A 16701-nucleotide genomic window follows, 5' to 3' on the forward strand; every position below is an offset into this window, starting at 1 on the left:
TGTTTTAAAATCCTCAACACCCTAGCATCAAGAAACTTTGTTACCTTGATGTGGGTTCCGGGACATGAGGGGCTGGAAGGGAATGGAATTGCGCACACTTTAGCGAAAAAGAGGGCAAACACTCACTTCATAGGTCCTGAACATTTCTGCGGGATAAATAACACCTTCAAAAGTTCCTTTCTACCTGAGCAGGAACAACGGTCTAATCGATTACTGGAGAGCCCAATCGGGTATGCGGCAATCGAAAGACTCAGAGATCCAGAACGGATAAAGACAGAAGCAATACTTAACCTAAGCAGGAAAGACATACAACTTTACACTGACCTACAAACAGGACATTGTAAGCTTAATTATCACATGAAAAAGACAGGTGTGATAGAAAACGATTCTTGTAGACTTTTCAAAGAGGCACAAAAAGCGGCAGATCATGTGAAATGGGGGAATTGGGAGTATAGATCCAAAACTCCTGGTGGAAATGAAGCCACCAGCAGTTTTACGATTTATTAACAGCCTAAAACTGTTTGAGTAGGCTACGTGGTTGCACAATAGATCTTTTCAGGTCGTAGCGCACAAAAGACCAACCATAATAATAATAATACTCTTGCTCAAGTAAATCGAGAAACATTTTTACATTTTCTTTTGTGAAACTCATTGCTCTATAAAATAGGTTCGCGTTGGAGAGCGAAAACTAAGGTCCTTTTTGTGCCTGCGCAGGAATCCATGCAGCCAATCTTTCCATGCACATTGCTTAAGGACCGAACGGTTGTTTGGCACTTTGTTTTTTCCGCCAATTTAAACGCCTCTCGCCTCTCTGAATATTATGCCTTGTGAGGCCCTCAAGTCTTGATTCCATTTCTAATGCATATTTTACAAGTTGGCTTTCTGTGGTTTCGCCCACTATCGGCTTTCGTCCAACTTTCACACTAAATAAAAATAATCATTTCCTAAAAATACCGTTAATATTGCACGCCACTGGACTTCACAAAATATTTTGATCAACTGGTCATCAGTAAAGAGTCCAATTCAAAAGGCGAGCAGCGTAAAACACCCGTTATATAAATTTGAAGTTCATAAGCAATAATTCTAGTGCATGTTCGTTATTATGAAAAATATAGACGTTGACCACATTACCCGAATAGCCCACAATACCCGATCTTACTCTCCTAAACTTTTGTTTGACTAGTACTCTGAGCTACTAGCAGTAACGAAACGTACCTTAGAGCGGAGTAAAACAATTGATCGCGCTACCTACTCCCATACTCATATGTTCAAGTTCAGAGTAGTAGCGAGAGTTAAAATGAAAACTAAGAAGTAGTGGGGCAATTTCAATCCCCTGTGAAAACTACAGACTCATCAATACAAGTGAAAAATTTATTGGCGTCATTGGACTATTGGCGCGTGATTGAAACACGTTGTAGCAGCACTGCAACTGCAGAACAGAAAGCAGGTTAGACTTGGAACGACCCGAAAGCCCTTGCGACCATAACGAGCTGTATGTCGCCATTAGAGCTACCACACATAAATAATTGTATTTCAGCGAGAGGTGCTTGGATTAGGTTATCTGACATGTATCGAGGCCCTGAAAGAAAAATAATCTTATTTAAAAAGATGGTGCGTTTTCAGTTTTAACTTAGCGTAAGTTATAGTAGCCAAATTAACAATTTTTGTCCCATTGCGGAAAGCCTTAAGAAGATTGACGTATTAATTCCTGTCGACGGACTGACATACAGGTTTTTGAAGAAGAACAACAACGAAGCAGAAGAGATTAGAGACTGAAAAAACTAAATTGCGTCTTGTTCGCTCTGACATCATCTCTTCAAATAAATAACAGAAGAGCGAGCTAAAGCAAGGGAAACTACCAAACACAAGAAATTACCCACGTACATATGCCTATCGTCCCACGGCATCATCGGAAAGAACTGCATTTGGACGTATTTTTATGCTTCGTGCTTTCACTATTTAACACACGAAACTTTAATTTTATTTGTTCGTTTAATTTAAAAATTTCATTCACTGAATATTTGCAAAGAAGTATTTTCTCTTCCTTTTGGTTGTCTATTTGAAGTGATGACGTCATCGGCTTGAAAAAACGTAGAAAATAAAGTAGCGGTTTTCGGAAGGCGCCACCTTCGATACTATGAACACAGTGAAAAGTGTTTTGTATTTGTTTTAAAATAAAGGGTGGTTAAGTTTTAAGTGCCGGTGTTGATTTTGAATAAAGTACAATTTTTTTAGGAAATTATTGTCATTTCTCTTTATTATGATAATATTGGTATGGCTGAATTACGTATGGAACAAAATATCGGCCAAATGGCCGCCACAGCCTCGGCGGCACACCTCCATCCGATGGTCCAAAATTTCGAGGACGCTGAGTCATAATTGAGGTTCTATGCCATTAATGTGCGGAATTATCTCATTCTTTAGCTCTTGAATTGTTGCTGGCTTATCGACGTACTCCTTTTCTTTCAAATAACCCCAAAGAAAAGAGTCCAACGGTGTCAAATCACATGTTCTTGGCGGCCAATTGACATCGCCGTGACGTGAGACTATTCGGCCATCAAATTTTTCGCGGAAAAGAGCCATTGTTTCGTTAGCTGTGTGACCACAGCTTACTTGTTGAAACCACATATCGTCCACATCCATATCTTCCAATTCGGGCCATAAAAAGTTCGTTATCATCTCACGATAGCGAACGCTATTCACAGTAACGGCCTGACCGGCCTCATTTTGGAAAAAGTACGGCCCTATGATGCCGCCGGCCCATAAACCACACCAAACAATCACTATTTGTGGGCGCATTGGTTTTTCGGCAATCACTCTTGGATTATCATTCGCCCAAATGCGGCAATTCTGCTTATTGACGAATCCACTGAGGTGAAAATGTGCCTCATCACTGAAGATGATTTTCTTCACGGAGTGCGCGATATGCATTTTGATTTGAACGCCCGTTTTCATAATAAGCCTGAATAACTTTAACGAGTTGCTCGATTGTGCATCTTTCCATGGTTCAAATTAAATTAGTCTGAAATTGAAAAGTGTCAAATGAAATGCGAAAAAAAATGTAGGTTTAAGTGTGGTTCACACTCAACATCGGCCCTTGAAATTTAACCACCCTTTAGATTAAATTGCAACGTTATATAACAATTCATCGCTGACTGACATCTAGAGCGTGCTTGAATAATGGAGGGAACATTTCTCGAACCTGTTAAAAAGTGAAGTGGAAACTGCGCACGTCACAGAGAATGTGAAGATCCCGATATCCCAATCGTTCACGACGGAACTGTCGTTCTACTACTCGGCCATGATCAGGTGAGTATAGCGATAACTCGGCTAGAGAACAACAAAGTCGCGGGAGCCGACGAACTGCCGGCTGAGCTTTCAAACATGGCGGTGAGGAGCTGGAAGGGTCCATGCATGAGTTCCTATGTAAAATATGGACGAGAGTATGCACTTTAAGTGTGCTTTGCCCAATCGTCATGAAGGGTGATACTGCAATCAGTGCGAATTATACTACGCTGTCTCGTCCTCGAGATCAATTATAACTTGGAGTAACGCCAGTTGCCAGATCTAGTCACAACATTTCACAATAAAAAATAAAATTTTTACCAGGTGGTAACCCTTTACTTACGCTCCATTTTCCCGCTTTCCTCATTACGTTTTGTTGTGCAGATCTAGTTGCACGTGTTTTTATTAAATAAAGGAAAACGCGTATTATAAAAGTTTTTTGCATAAAATACACGTTTTATAAAATCTTGCATAGTTCCGAGATGGAGGATAAATCAATTTTGGATGATGCTTTACGCAGAATTGCAAATTTAGAGAGGGATGCTACACGGCAGAGTCGTAATAGAACGCGTAATTCTAGGAAGAGCAAACGACGCGGTAGTTATTCAAGCAGCTGCAGCTCTTCTCATCGCCTATTTCGAAAGAGGCAACGTACCGGTTACGACTACAGGCCTAGGCGAGATTCAACTTCTTCAAGTAGCTCGGGTACTGCCCATAATTCACGCTCGAGAAGTGGTGAATATTCTAAAAGAATAAGCTACGCGAATGCAAGTCAGATATCTGGACGGAAAGATGGTGTGCGAGTCGCAAGACGAGAACCACATCAAGCAAGAGCAAAAGGATCACCTGGCGAGCGTGACCTGCGAGACACGACACAGGAGTCAGGCAACTCACCTGATATTCAAGATCGCTCTAATTTATTGCTATCTAGTAATAATTTTTCTGAAGCCACAAATGATCAAATAAGGTCGCCGGAATCAACAAATGGTCAAGAAATATTAGCAGATTCCTTGTTGGCATATATTGGTTCTGATATTATATCCCAAACCAAGGAGTTGAAAATCTTACAGCCAATTGCTGAAAACTGGTTGGCTTTGACAAAATCTGGATTATCAGAGGAATCCAGAGAACAACTGCTGGAGAAATACCCGATACCTGAAAACTGTCCGGGGTTGGGCGGTCCAGCCTTAAGCCCAGAACTAAAATTGATGTTGGCGGCACATGCTTTGAAAAGAGATGGTTTTCAGTTAGACCTTCAGAATCAACTTGGTGCGGCGTTAAGTGCATTAGGGCAAGCATTTTCAAAGACGTTAAGATTTAATCCAGACGAGGAAGTCAATAAAGCTGTTAATGCAGCTCTGGGCGATGCAGGCAGAATATAGACTGATTTGCATTACAAACTATCTACAGCTAGGCGTTCATTTATATTACCGGGTTTGTCGTTGTTATCCAGGAATGTGGCAACAGAGGGCCCAGTCGACACGCTTCTGTTTGGTGAATCTTTCACTGAACGTGTAAAAACAGCTTCAACTTTAGAAAAAACAGGCATGGAAATGCATAAAAAACCGTCAGTTACCTCAACGGTGGTTTCAAAACCAGTGTCCAGCTATAAGCAAAAGCAGTATTTAAACTCGAAACCCCCTGTCAGGAAGTACAATCAGAAATCGAGTTACCAGACAGAGGGCAAAGTTTCTCGGAGCAAATCAAGCCATCATCAGGACAGCAGGAAGCCCAGCAATCATCGGCTGTAGACAGGGTAATTGCAGGTCGCTTAAAAATATTTATGGCTCAATGACTGAAACTTACCTCAGATGAAACAGTGTTGCAAGCGATTTCAGGTTATAAAACTCCTTTTTGCTACCGAGTATATCAAAGTCAGCCACCTAGCGAGCCTTGTTTAAATAATGCGATTTTGCCTGATTATGAGACTGAAATTAAACAACTGCGTGATAAAGGTGCAATTAGCGCTTGTAATCAAAGTGAGGGCCAATTTATATCTTCATATTTTTTGATTGACAAACCAAATGGTGGAAAGAGGTTTATTTTGAATTTGAAAAAACTTAATGATTTCATGGTTGCTCCTCATTTTAAGCTCGAAGATTGGAAGACAGTAACTCAGATAGTTTCAAAAAATGCGTTTTTGGCCTCAGTTATCTTGAGGATGAATATTTTTTGATACCGATTCACAGGAATCTCAAGAAATTTCTGAGATTTTCATTCAGAGAACAGTTGTATGAATTCAATAGCTTACCGTTTGGGTTATCGGTAGCTCCGTACATATTTACTAGAGTAATGAAATCAGTCATCAAAGAACTAAGATCGCGAGGGTGGCAATCGGTTACACCTAATTCTCTTTTTACACGATAGATACGTTCCCAAAGAATTCGTGTAAAAAAAAATTCGTGTAAAAAGGGAATTAGGTGAAAACAATACTAAAAAATTCTTTTTAGAGTTCACTAAAGAATTTATTTCGTGTTTACACATTTTAATTCTTTAAATATATTATAAGAAATAAATTATACTTTGAGAAAAAGAAAATAATATCTGAAATTCATTAATATAAAACAAGTAAAAATAATATAAACATAAAAAACTTGTATGCATTGTCACTTTCTGACAATAAACGCATACGTTTGCGTAAGACTAGAATATCACTGCCATCACTAGAATTATTTTGTTCATCATCTTGTGAAATTGTTTCTGGATTATCATCTCTAGGCTCCTGTGTTGATAATTCAGTAGTTTTTAGAAGGAAATCAGTCATTAAAGATTGTGTTTGATTTCGTGATAAACCTTTATAAAGTTCCCTGTAAGATGCCATTAATGATTTCAGTTCACGTTGAAATTTTGCAGCTCGTTCCTCATCAGGATCATGTTGTTGAAAATGATTACCTAATTTTCTGGCAAGATCAAGACCTTCTTTAATTAGAGTTGCATTTAAAATGGGAGGATCTTCTTCGTCATTATCGCTATGTTCTCTGTCTTGATGAGTCTCAAGGGTGAGGTCTATAATTTCATTTTCGCTCAAGCTTTTATCAGCTAATAATTCCTCTATATCGGTAAATGATAGATCATCGAATCCATCTCCACCAATTGTATGTGCCAGCGTTGTGATGTCAGTAAAAACAGCGTTATTATGGATGACAGGATCAGGATCTTTGCTTTTGACACATTCCGGCCAAATATTTTTCCAACATGAGTTCAAGGTTAATGGCTTTAAGTCAGCTAACGCTAACCCAACTTGATTAATGCAGTCCATAATAGAAAATTTTTTCCACATATCAATGACTGTTAAATCCTCATTATGGTCTAGTTTGTCTACCACGTATTGGAATGAACGTTTTATGTAGTACTTTTTAAAAGTAGCAATGATCCCTTGGTCTAGCGGTTGTATTAAGGATGTAGTGTTAGGCGGAAGATAGCAAAATTGCACATTTGGGTGCTCCAAGAGCGGATGGCAAGGTGCATTGTCTAGAATTAAAAGAACTTTAAATTCTAGACATTTTGCATTCATGTAGCGTCTAACTTCTGAAATGAAGTATTTCTGGAACCATTCTGTAAAGATTGCACTGGTCATCCATGCCTTTTTGTTTGCTGTCCAGTGAATTTGCAGTTTATTGAAATCTACACTTTTCATAGAGCGTGGTCTTAAAGCACGATTTACTAGCAGTGGTTTTAACATACGTTCTCCTGAAGCATTGGAACAAAACAACAATGTTACACGGTCCTTTGCTACTTTTAAACCACTGGCAGTTTTCTGCGATTTTGCAACATAAGTTCCGCTCGGCATTTTTTTCCAAAAGAGGCCACTTTCATCTACATTCCAAACTTGATCTGGGGTGTATCCTCCATCTTCAATAATTTTTCTAAGTTTTTCAGGAAATTTTTTGGCAGCCAATTCATCTGCAGACGCAGTTTCTCCCTTAATTTTTACATTATGGAGAGCATGTCGTTTAAGAAAACCTGTCATCCAACCTGTACTTGCAGAAAATTCGGGTTGTTTTGACTGAGATGAAGTGCCTGGCTCAACTTCTTTAATACGTTTATAAATTCTTAATGCAGTTTGCATGATAGCAATTCCATCTACTGGTATTCTTTTTTGTGATTTATCTTCAATCCACATTACCAAAGCTTTTTCCATCTTCTCTTTGACAACATCTCTTATGTATGACGATGATTTAGCACTTATTTTCGTTCCAGAACATACCGATTTTCTAATCGCAGTTTCATTTTTCTTGATCGTTCTTATGGTAGCTTCATGAATACCAAAATGCTTTCCTACAGCCGTTGCTCCTTGTCCTGTTGTAAGTTGATCTAAAATTTTAATTTTAGTATCTAAACTGATCGCCTTCCTCTTGGCTTTTATTACAGGTGAATTATGTGACATTGTGTTAAGGCTACCAAAATATTTTTCATATTAATAATGCAAAGATTTGAAAATTATTTAAAGCTTACCTGTTAACTAAATTGCGTAAAAAGTACATTACGTCTTTACTCTATGCATAATTCGGGGAATCCCACTCATATACACATATTTTTATAGCAACAGCTGTACACGATAACAGCCCAAAGCCGCTCATCCTGTATAGATGCGATTACATGCTGATATTCTAAGATCCTAAACAAATAACCTAAACCGATATGTTAAAACAAAAATCCCAAACAATGAATCCGATTTGCTCTATGAGATTCAAGAAAAATTCATAAAATATTGAAAATCGTGTTAAAACAAAACAATTCGTGTAAAAAAAAATTTTTTTTCTCTTTTTAACTCGTGTTAAATCAAATTCGTGTAAAAAAAATTCGTGTAAAAAGAGAATTAGGTGTATATATCTTAATGATATAATATACTATTGATGGGAGACTCGGTTTCAATTTGCAAAGGTAACATTGCGGAGACTACGCCTCTTTTGCAAAGTTGGGTTTTAATATTAACGTGAAAAAATCTTAGTTAGAGCCTTTTTAGGATTTATAATTGATACGCAATGTTTTTGTATGAGGCTTCCGGAGGAAAAGCGGGACAAAATTAAATCATCAGCAAAAAGCTTGAAAACAAAACCTGTGGTAAAGATTGCAGTTTTAGCGCAATTCATAGGGTATCTTGTGGCAGCTTGCCCCGCTGTGCAATATGGTATGGTTTACACGAAGCAGTTAGAGAGGCAAAAGGTTTTAGCTCTTAAAAAGCATAACGCAAACTATCAGCAGAAGGTTCATATTGATGTGTGCATTCATGAAGATCTTGATTGGTGGATTAATAATATCGATCGAGCAAATAATCCTATAAGAGAGGGAAAGTATGTTTTAGAAATTTTTTCTGATGCTTCGCTTTCTGGCTGGGGAATTTCATGTGGGGGTAATTATTCCCATGGCTGGTGGAGTGTTGAAGAGAAGCAAGATCATATCAACCTGCTTGAACTCAAAGCTGCCTTTTATGCGTTAAAATGTTTTGCATTCGCGTTAAAATCTGCAGAAATTTTGCTTAGAATAGACAACTCTACATCGATTAGCTATATTAACAAAATGGGTAGCATTCGGTACCAAAAACTAACAAAGCTTAGTAGAGAAATCTGGCAGTGGTGTCAAGATCGGAATTTATGGGTTCGGGCTACATATATTAAATCATCAAGAAATGTTCAAGCTGATAGGGAGTCGCGTATAATATCAGAAGAAACAGAATGGGAACTGGCAGACTATGCTTTCAATGAAATTGTTTTGTGTTTTGGTAAACCTCATATTGATTTGTTTGCCACAAACATTAACAAAAAGTGTCAAATTTTTTATTCTTGGTTTCCGGACCCAGAGGCATCAGCTGTAGATGCATTTACAGTAGATTGGTCCTGTCTGAAGTTCTATGCTTTTCCTCTCTTTGCACTTATACTAAAAGTAATCAGGAAAATAATCAATGATCAAGCCGAAGGGGTTTTAGTTGTGCCAAATTGGCCATCTCGGCATTGGTTTCCACTGTTTAACGAATTGCTTATAAGTCAACCAATATACTTAAATCGGGATATTCTTCTTCTGCACTCTCCTTTCAGAGAATTTCACCCAGCATGGAAATCACTTACCTTGATTGCAGGCAAATTATCAGGGAAGCATTTATTAAGAAAAGAGCACCGAATGAATCGTTGCAATTCATTTTAGCATCGTTATCCGAAAATACACTAAAGCAGTACAACAAGCCGATTATTTCTTGGTACTCCTTTTGTAAGACAAGGCACATCTCACCCTTTGAACCTACGGTGGCGGCATTATTAGAGTTTTTATTACCATTGGCATCGGGAAAAAGTCAGTATGGGACTCTTAACACCTATAGGTCGGCGATATCGTTATTGTCAACGTGGGATATTGGGAGAGATCCAACCATCAGAAGATTTTGCAGGGGAGTGTCCGTAATAAAACCACAACGCCCCAAATACGATCAGACATGGGATCCAAGTATAGTTTTAGGATTTTACTCAAGTCGGGAAGAGAGCAGTGAATTTAAATTGGATAACTTGTCTAAAAACTCGCGTTGCTCTTATTGTTGGTGACTGCCCAAAGAGTTCAGACCTTGTCGAAAATAAAAACGGCTAATATATATTAACTTTCCGAGATAATTTAGCAGTTATAAAGATACCTGATAGAATTAAAACTACGGCGGTGGGTAACACACAACCTAATTTAGTAATTCCGGCGTTTATTGGAAATAACAAAATATGCCCAGTTAAAACTCTTCAAGTTTACTTTAATGAGACAAGAGAGTTGAGAAGTCACACAAACGAAAGTCTTTTTATAACATTTAAGAAGCCTTACAGGGTAGCTACGTCCCAAACTATTAGTAGGTGGGTGAAGCAAGCAATGATGGAGAGTGGTCTTGATATAAAGCAGTTTTCAGCGCACAGCACGCGCCATGCATCAACATCGGCGTCGTTAAGGAAGGGCATCGATGTGGAAACTATTCACAAAACGGCAGGATGAGCAAAGAAGTCGGAAACATTCGCCCGATTTTATAATCGACCAATAACTAATGAAACAGGTTTTGCAAAGTCTGTTATTAGAATTGAGACTAATAAAAATACTTAAATAAGAAGTAGGTCTTTTAAAGATCTTAAAGCGAAAGACAAATCTCATGTTTTTGTAAATAACTACAAGTTATAATTGATCTCGAGGACGAGACAGCGTAGTATAATTATACGATCAAACGAACTTACCTGAGTGAAGTTCGATCGTAATTATGCTAGCTGTCTCGTCCGAAGAGATCAAACCCACCCACCACAGGAAGGGCAAGATGAAGAAGTATTCCTTTTTTCATTATGGCCCCGGTTCGATTTGTCGAAAATTGTAAAATTAATGAGGAAAGCGGGAAAATGGAGCGTAAGTAAAGGATTACCACCTGGTAAAAATTTTATTTTTTATTGTGAAATGTTGTGACTAGATCTGGCAACTGGCGTTACTACAAGTTATAATTGATCTCGAGGACGAGACAGCTAGCATAATTACGACCAATCAAACCCACCCACCACAGGAAGGGTAAGATGAAGAAGTATTCCTTTTTTCATTATGGCCCCGGTTCGATTTGTCGAAAATTGTAAAATTAATGAGGAAAGCGGGAAAATGGAGCGTAAGTAAAGGGTTACCACCTGGTAAAAATTTTATTTTTTATTGTGAAATGTTGTGACTAGATCTGGCAACTGGCGTTACTACAAGTTATAATTGATCTCGAGGACGAGACAGCTAGCATAATTACGATCGAACTTCACTCAGGTAAGTTCGTTTGATCGTGTAATTATATGGTGGGAAAACCACAAATATATTAGCTTATTACATTATTATTAATTATTCTTTCATTTATTCATATATGTACTTTTATTTACTCTTAATACTGTGAAATGCAACCATGTGTACCTCTCATTTGCTTCTAACATCTTTTTCTTTTGATCTGTGCTGTTGAGCTAATAAACGAAATAATTTTCGCTCTCGTTCTTTTTGTATCGATCCGACCATATATCGTTTTCATTTCACAAAGCAAACACAATTTGGTAAATTTGCGAATTACATATTTAATCAAATGTCTTTAGACGATACACTAGCACCGCCAACTGGATCTTCATGAGAATAAATAATTCCGCATTCCACGCATTCCATGCAAAATTTTACATTGTCGCTGCTAGCATACCACAGCTTGAATTAACGGAACTACGCCCTATTATTGATGCGGCACCAAGTACTGTAAGGTCTCTTTTTATGCGGACTATTTTTTTGCGATTTTTTAGTTGCGCGATTTGTATTTCATGCGAAAATTTCTTGGGTAAACATACATATAAGCTTGTTTACGAAGTCCGCGTGTAGACAGTTCCAGACAGTTTCCAAAAATCGTGCTCAAAGCTCACACCATTTGTTCCACTGACATATAACGTTTATGGATGTAAAGGAAAGTTAGATCTCCAAAGTGTGGATTCTCCGAGATTCAAGAAGGTCTTCACCTTAGCAGTAAATAAGAAAATTATATTGTTATTAATTACCCCAATTCTGAACGACCCTTTAAATTTGACCGTAAGCTACAGAGCTTCATGTCTGAATATCGTGAGCTACATAAAAAATATATTTATAAGTAGAATCATCATCGCAAAATTTAACTACGGATTACAGTGTCAGAAGAGCTACACAGAACGAGAATAAAGTTTATGAAAATCCATCGCCTTTACCGCAAATATCTATTGGAGAGACAGTCTCTTCTGATGATAAAGGTGATTTGGAACCACTTCTCAAACGGTGCAAACCATTATCAGATAGCGAAAATTATTAAAAATTTAAAGTTATATTACTTTTCAATAAAATAAAAAGAATTAAGTTTGAATACAAGTTCATTTTAAGCTCTTACATGAATTTCTTTCAGACCGCATAAAACGAGACCTTACAGTACTGGAAATTATCTGTACATAAGCACAAAGTTGACAGAGTATCTCACTCAAAGCCATTAATGCCGGTTACAACGCGTGCTTCGCGAAATGCCATTAGACCAACTGACCTCTTCAATGAAATGAAGCGTGCAGTCGGCTCCGCTTTAAGTGAGAGCATTCTGCTCGATTTGTGGGTGAACTGCTTGCCTGCATATGCGCAAGCAGCCATTATAGCATTTATTACCGAAAAATTAAAGATTACCGACACCATTGTTGAGTAGACCGGAGTGAAATACGTAAATTTTTTCAAATCATATCATAATAGCAGGGAAAAGTTGCTACATATCAATACAAATTCAGGAAAAAAAAGAAATTTCAAATCGGTTAATATCTTCCGTTCGCGCATTGCATTTAAAATTTACAAATTTTATAATTAATAAATTGAACAAATATTCGAAAAATTGTAAGAGGTGGAAATGATGTTAGATAAAGTTCATTTTTTGTAGACTATTACAACATCAGGTATAGTTTGAAAAGAAAAACGTCTACCGCTCTATCAAAGCCCCTACAGCCCCTGAAAAGAAGTGGAAAATGTCATTTTTTGTATAAATTTACGTAATTGCGGGTGGTTAGTTTCTCTATTTTAATTTTTGTGTAAGTCTTCTTGAGTATATAAGTAGAATAAATTATTCCCCTCTTAGCGCGCCCACTAACCACACTATCTTAAAGAAGTTTTGTACAGCTCTTGGCCCGCCCTTTTTGGACGACTCAGAACTCACCGCGTGAAGGTGACTGTACTACGAGTTCCACCCACTCCCTTCCCAACCAACCAACCAAAGATGAAAAATTATTTATTCGGGAGTGGCAAAGTCTGCTTTAGTGTCAAATTGAGGCATAACTGTACGAGAAGTGAGTGCTGCTCTTATAAACCCATCACGTCTCTCGTTCCCATACACTTTTGAGGACGCTTGAGTTACTAGTTTTACGCAACGCTCCACAGCTTGCGTATGGCATGGAATATTTGTTAAATCTATGGTTAATTTAGGTTTTTCTTTATCAGAAATTAATTGCAAGATATCTTCAGAAGAAAGGCTGTCTAAAATTGGGGGGCAGGTAAGTTTCATTTCAGACCAATTAATTAACTCAAAATGTTCATTTGCTTCAAAGTTCAGTTTAGGAACCAAAAAGTTTCTAATATTTTTGTCTTTTGAAGGGATTTCTTTTATTTTCAGAACTCGCCTCAATCCAAGATCGCGGACATGCTCTCTGTCATCTACCACCATCGAGAGAAGAATGTTTTCTGGATGGGCAAAAAAGGAATTTGTTTGAATAACCTTATGAACTACTGCCTGGACTTCTGAAGATAAGATTCTACATTTTTTAATACATTCTAAAATATGTTTAGGTCCGTCAACTATTGACGAATTTGTTTTGATTTCGAACCATAGAGGTGCGTATACAGTCAAAATGAGATTTGAATGAGATTTTTAGATGGCTCCTGCAAAGAAATGTATAATCGTAGGAACCTGTTTGCAATTGTCAACCAACGAGAGTGTGATATTGGTCCCGGATCTCGATTTGCTAGATCTGGGGAGCAAAAACCAGCATCAATAGCAATGGCAATGTCATGTAAGTATTTCTGATCTTTACTTAAGCTTATTGCGTCAAGCGTTCGTGGAAGAGAGCATTCGATCCTCTGAAAAGCAACGATGGACATTTAGCCAGCTGTTTGCCAAGAAGCCCACTGAAAGACTGAGGACCTGTTGTTTTACCATCAAGTATTTCAACTAGATGCCTCAGAGGTAATTCATTAAAATGGAGGAGACAGATAGCCCATTGTACTGGTCTTTTTAAACGCGTTTCAATGAATTTTATTGCACCATTCTTCCACCCAGTATTTGTTGACGTACCATCACATCCAATCACTACAACATTAGATTGATTTATACCATTTTCTTCAAAATAATTTACAATGCTGTATGCTGTGTCCTTTCCACTTTTTGAAGTAGGTACTAAATGACAAAGGTACTTTGAGCCTGGTTCTGCTATTACTGAAATGTGCTCTTCTTTTTTATAGATTGATAACGTTTGTTTCCTTTTTCAACTAAAACTAAAGTGTCATCCATCCTGCCATCAAAATACACACACATCGGATCGTTTAATTGCTCTATTGCATTCTCCGCTTCGATAAGTTTTAGTCTACATTTTTCTTTTTCTCTTCTCATTTTGCTTCGATCAACAACAAAAGAAGTATCTTTGTCCGTTATAAGACCAACGTCTTTAAATGCACTAGACACAATAGCTGCTGCTGCTCTATCAGATACTCCAAAACGATCACTTGTTAAGGCCGTTGCTGGAAGTGATAAGCGCATCTGTGCATTTTTTGAACTTGCTGACTGAGAGGAAATAGAGCGTGGGGTCTGAAAATCGGGATCATTCTTATCATTGTCAACTTCAGGAGTTATCTCTGTTTCAGAATCAATACTACTACAAGAAGGTCCAGGTAAGTTGGTCTGACTTAAGTGACGAGCTTTTCTCTGCAATTTTAATATAAGCTTTTGAGTTTCTTTGGTATCTACTGTCCCAATCTTTCCTTGTCCGAGATATCTTTGAGCATATAGAAATTTGATTTCTAATGGCGGTATCTTTCTATCTTTAGGGCATGTGCAGTTGATAGTTACCGGCCTGGGACAAATACACTTGTCAAAGCTTCTTTGACAAAAGCAATTGAGTGTCATCTCGCACTTGCAGGACGAAATGTCAAATAATGTACTTGAAGATTGTTCAATAAAATCATTGTACTTCTTTTGTTTCTCAGGTGTGTCTTTGTCCCTTGAATAAGATTTACGAAGAGTGTAGTATCGATCATGTAGATGTTTAATCTTTTGTACAACTCTTGTGTGGGAAACTATTGGAATCGAAGCCTTGGAATAAAGGGACTCAGTCTGATGAGCTACAGTATCTGCTACAACTGTGAAGCTTAACTTCTGACCAGAACTGGCAGCAGAAGATTCTACTGACATTTTGTACCTCACTTCTTGCCAACATTGTATAATGTCGGTATTAGTGGGAAGGACCGATGACAGCAGTGGTTTAGGTGCACCAAAAAATGGGCAGTGTATGTCCTTACGAGTAAGAGACATGAATAAAATGTTTCAAGAGATTTAATGTTAAGTAATTGTGTAAACTATGTAATTCAAAAGAACATCGAATAGAATTTTTTTTGACCAAACAGCGCTGTTCGACAAGAGTGAAAGCAGAACTGGTAATGACCAGAGAGTACTAGCTCTTCCGTGCACTTCGTTTATCGGTATGCCAGAATCAAAAGCAAAATGAAAAGAAAGACGATGGAATACAAGTAACCATATGGAAGACGATCTAAAGCACAGACGTGTTGTAGTAGCCGTAAGCCGCTTTCACGCAAGCCTCATTTGGCATAGGCTTCCTTAGTAGATTTGGTGTAAAATTGGTGAAAGTTGTGTCGCTTAGAACCACAGAAATGGATATATTAGAAAAATAAAAATCTACTACTCAATGCTGAAAGTGCTATGTATAAAAAGGGAGCTCGATCTTTAATCATTTACCACTTCTACAAGTTTTCGTAAATCAGCTAGATTTGGGATAAAATTTGTAAATTTTAAATGCAATGTGCGAACGGAAGATATTAACCGATTTGAAATTTCTTTTTTTCCTAAATTTGTATTTATATGTAGCAACTTTTCCCTGCTATTACGATATGATTTGAAAAAATTTACGTATTTCACTCCGGTCTATTGTTGAGTCGATTCAACTACGAGAAGGACGCGGTAACGAAGTGTGCGGCATACAAAACAACTCAGATTCAGAGCTCAGGACCGAAATAGCTACACTTACACAGCGACTCGATAAAGCGTTAGATAACGGCAAGACCCATTACCGTTCGAGTACTAAAACACCAGCAGCCATCGAAAATCAGACAGCAGTTCTGAATCGTGTGTTGGTATCACCGAAAATTCGGTCAAGAATCTAAAAGATGTTGCAAGTTCACTCGCTCACCACCACCAAACAATTCAAAATAGAATTATTCTGCCATTGTCGGGTCCTCAATTACAGTACCCGACAGGTACCCATTACTCCTTCTGCACGACTTTACCTACATATTTGCTGAGAGTCTTCAACCAGATCCGGATTCACCCAGAAGATGTTTGTAAGACTGCCATTACAACACGATTCGGCTTATAGGAATTTACTCCTGCTAACGGCCGTATGATATGGGGAATACAGAAGCTTAATGTAGCTTCTCGCACAATTGCCATATATCGGGAGATCAAAATCAATATTGGACAGTAAAAGAGCTTTGGTTACATTTATAAGAGTATATTGGTTAATTAAACAATGTTTCGGTGATAAATATTTAACTATACTTAGTTTGACAGCCAGTTGCTTTCGTAAGTCTAAGCAATGTTCTTTAACTGTTAGCTTTTTGTCAAAAATTATACCCAAAAACTTAAGACTAGTTGTATTGACAATTGGTATATCGTTATGCGACAAATATGGA

General features: G+C 37.8%; 1 protein-coding gene across 1 annotated transcript; it reads right to left on the bottom strand.

Moving 5' to 3' along the window:
* Nucleotides 1–5913: 5913 nt before the first annotated feature.
* LOC129250624 (tigger transposable element-derived protein 1-like) lies at nucleotides 5914–7354 on the bottom strand. The gene is made up of 2 exons (XM_054890231.1): nucleotides 6079–7354; nucleotides 5914–6007 (listed from the first exon to the last, which is right to left on the bottom strand). The coding sequence occupies exons 1-2, from the start codon at nucleotides 7352–7354 to the stop codon at nucleotides 6000–6002; spliced, it is 1284 nt and encodes a 427-aa protein (XP_054746206.1). The 3' UTR covers nucleotides 5914–5999.
* Nucleotides 7355–16701: the final 9347 nt, after the last annotated feature.

This window comes from Anastrepha obliqua, chromosome 6 (assembly GCF_027943255.1).
Source record: "Anastrepha obliqua isolate idAnaObli1 chromosome 6, idAnaObli1_1.0, whole genome shotgun sequence".
In the NCBI taxonomy this organism is placed as follows: Eukaryota; Metazoa; Arthropoda; class Insecta; order Diptera; family Tephritidae; genus Anastrepha; species Anastrepha obliqua.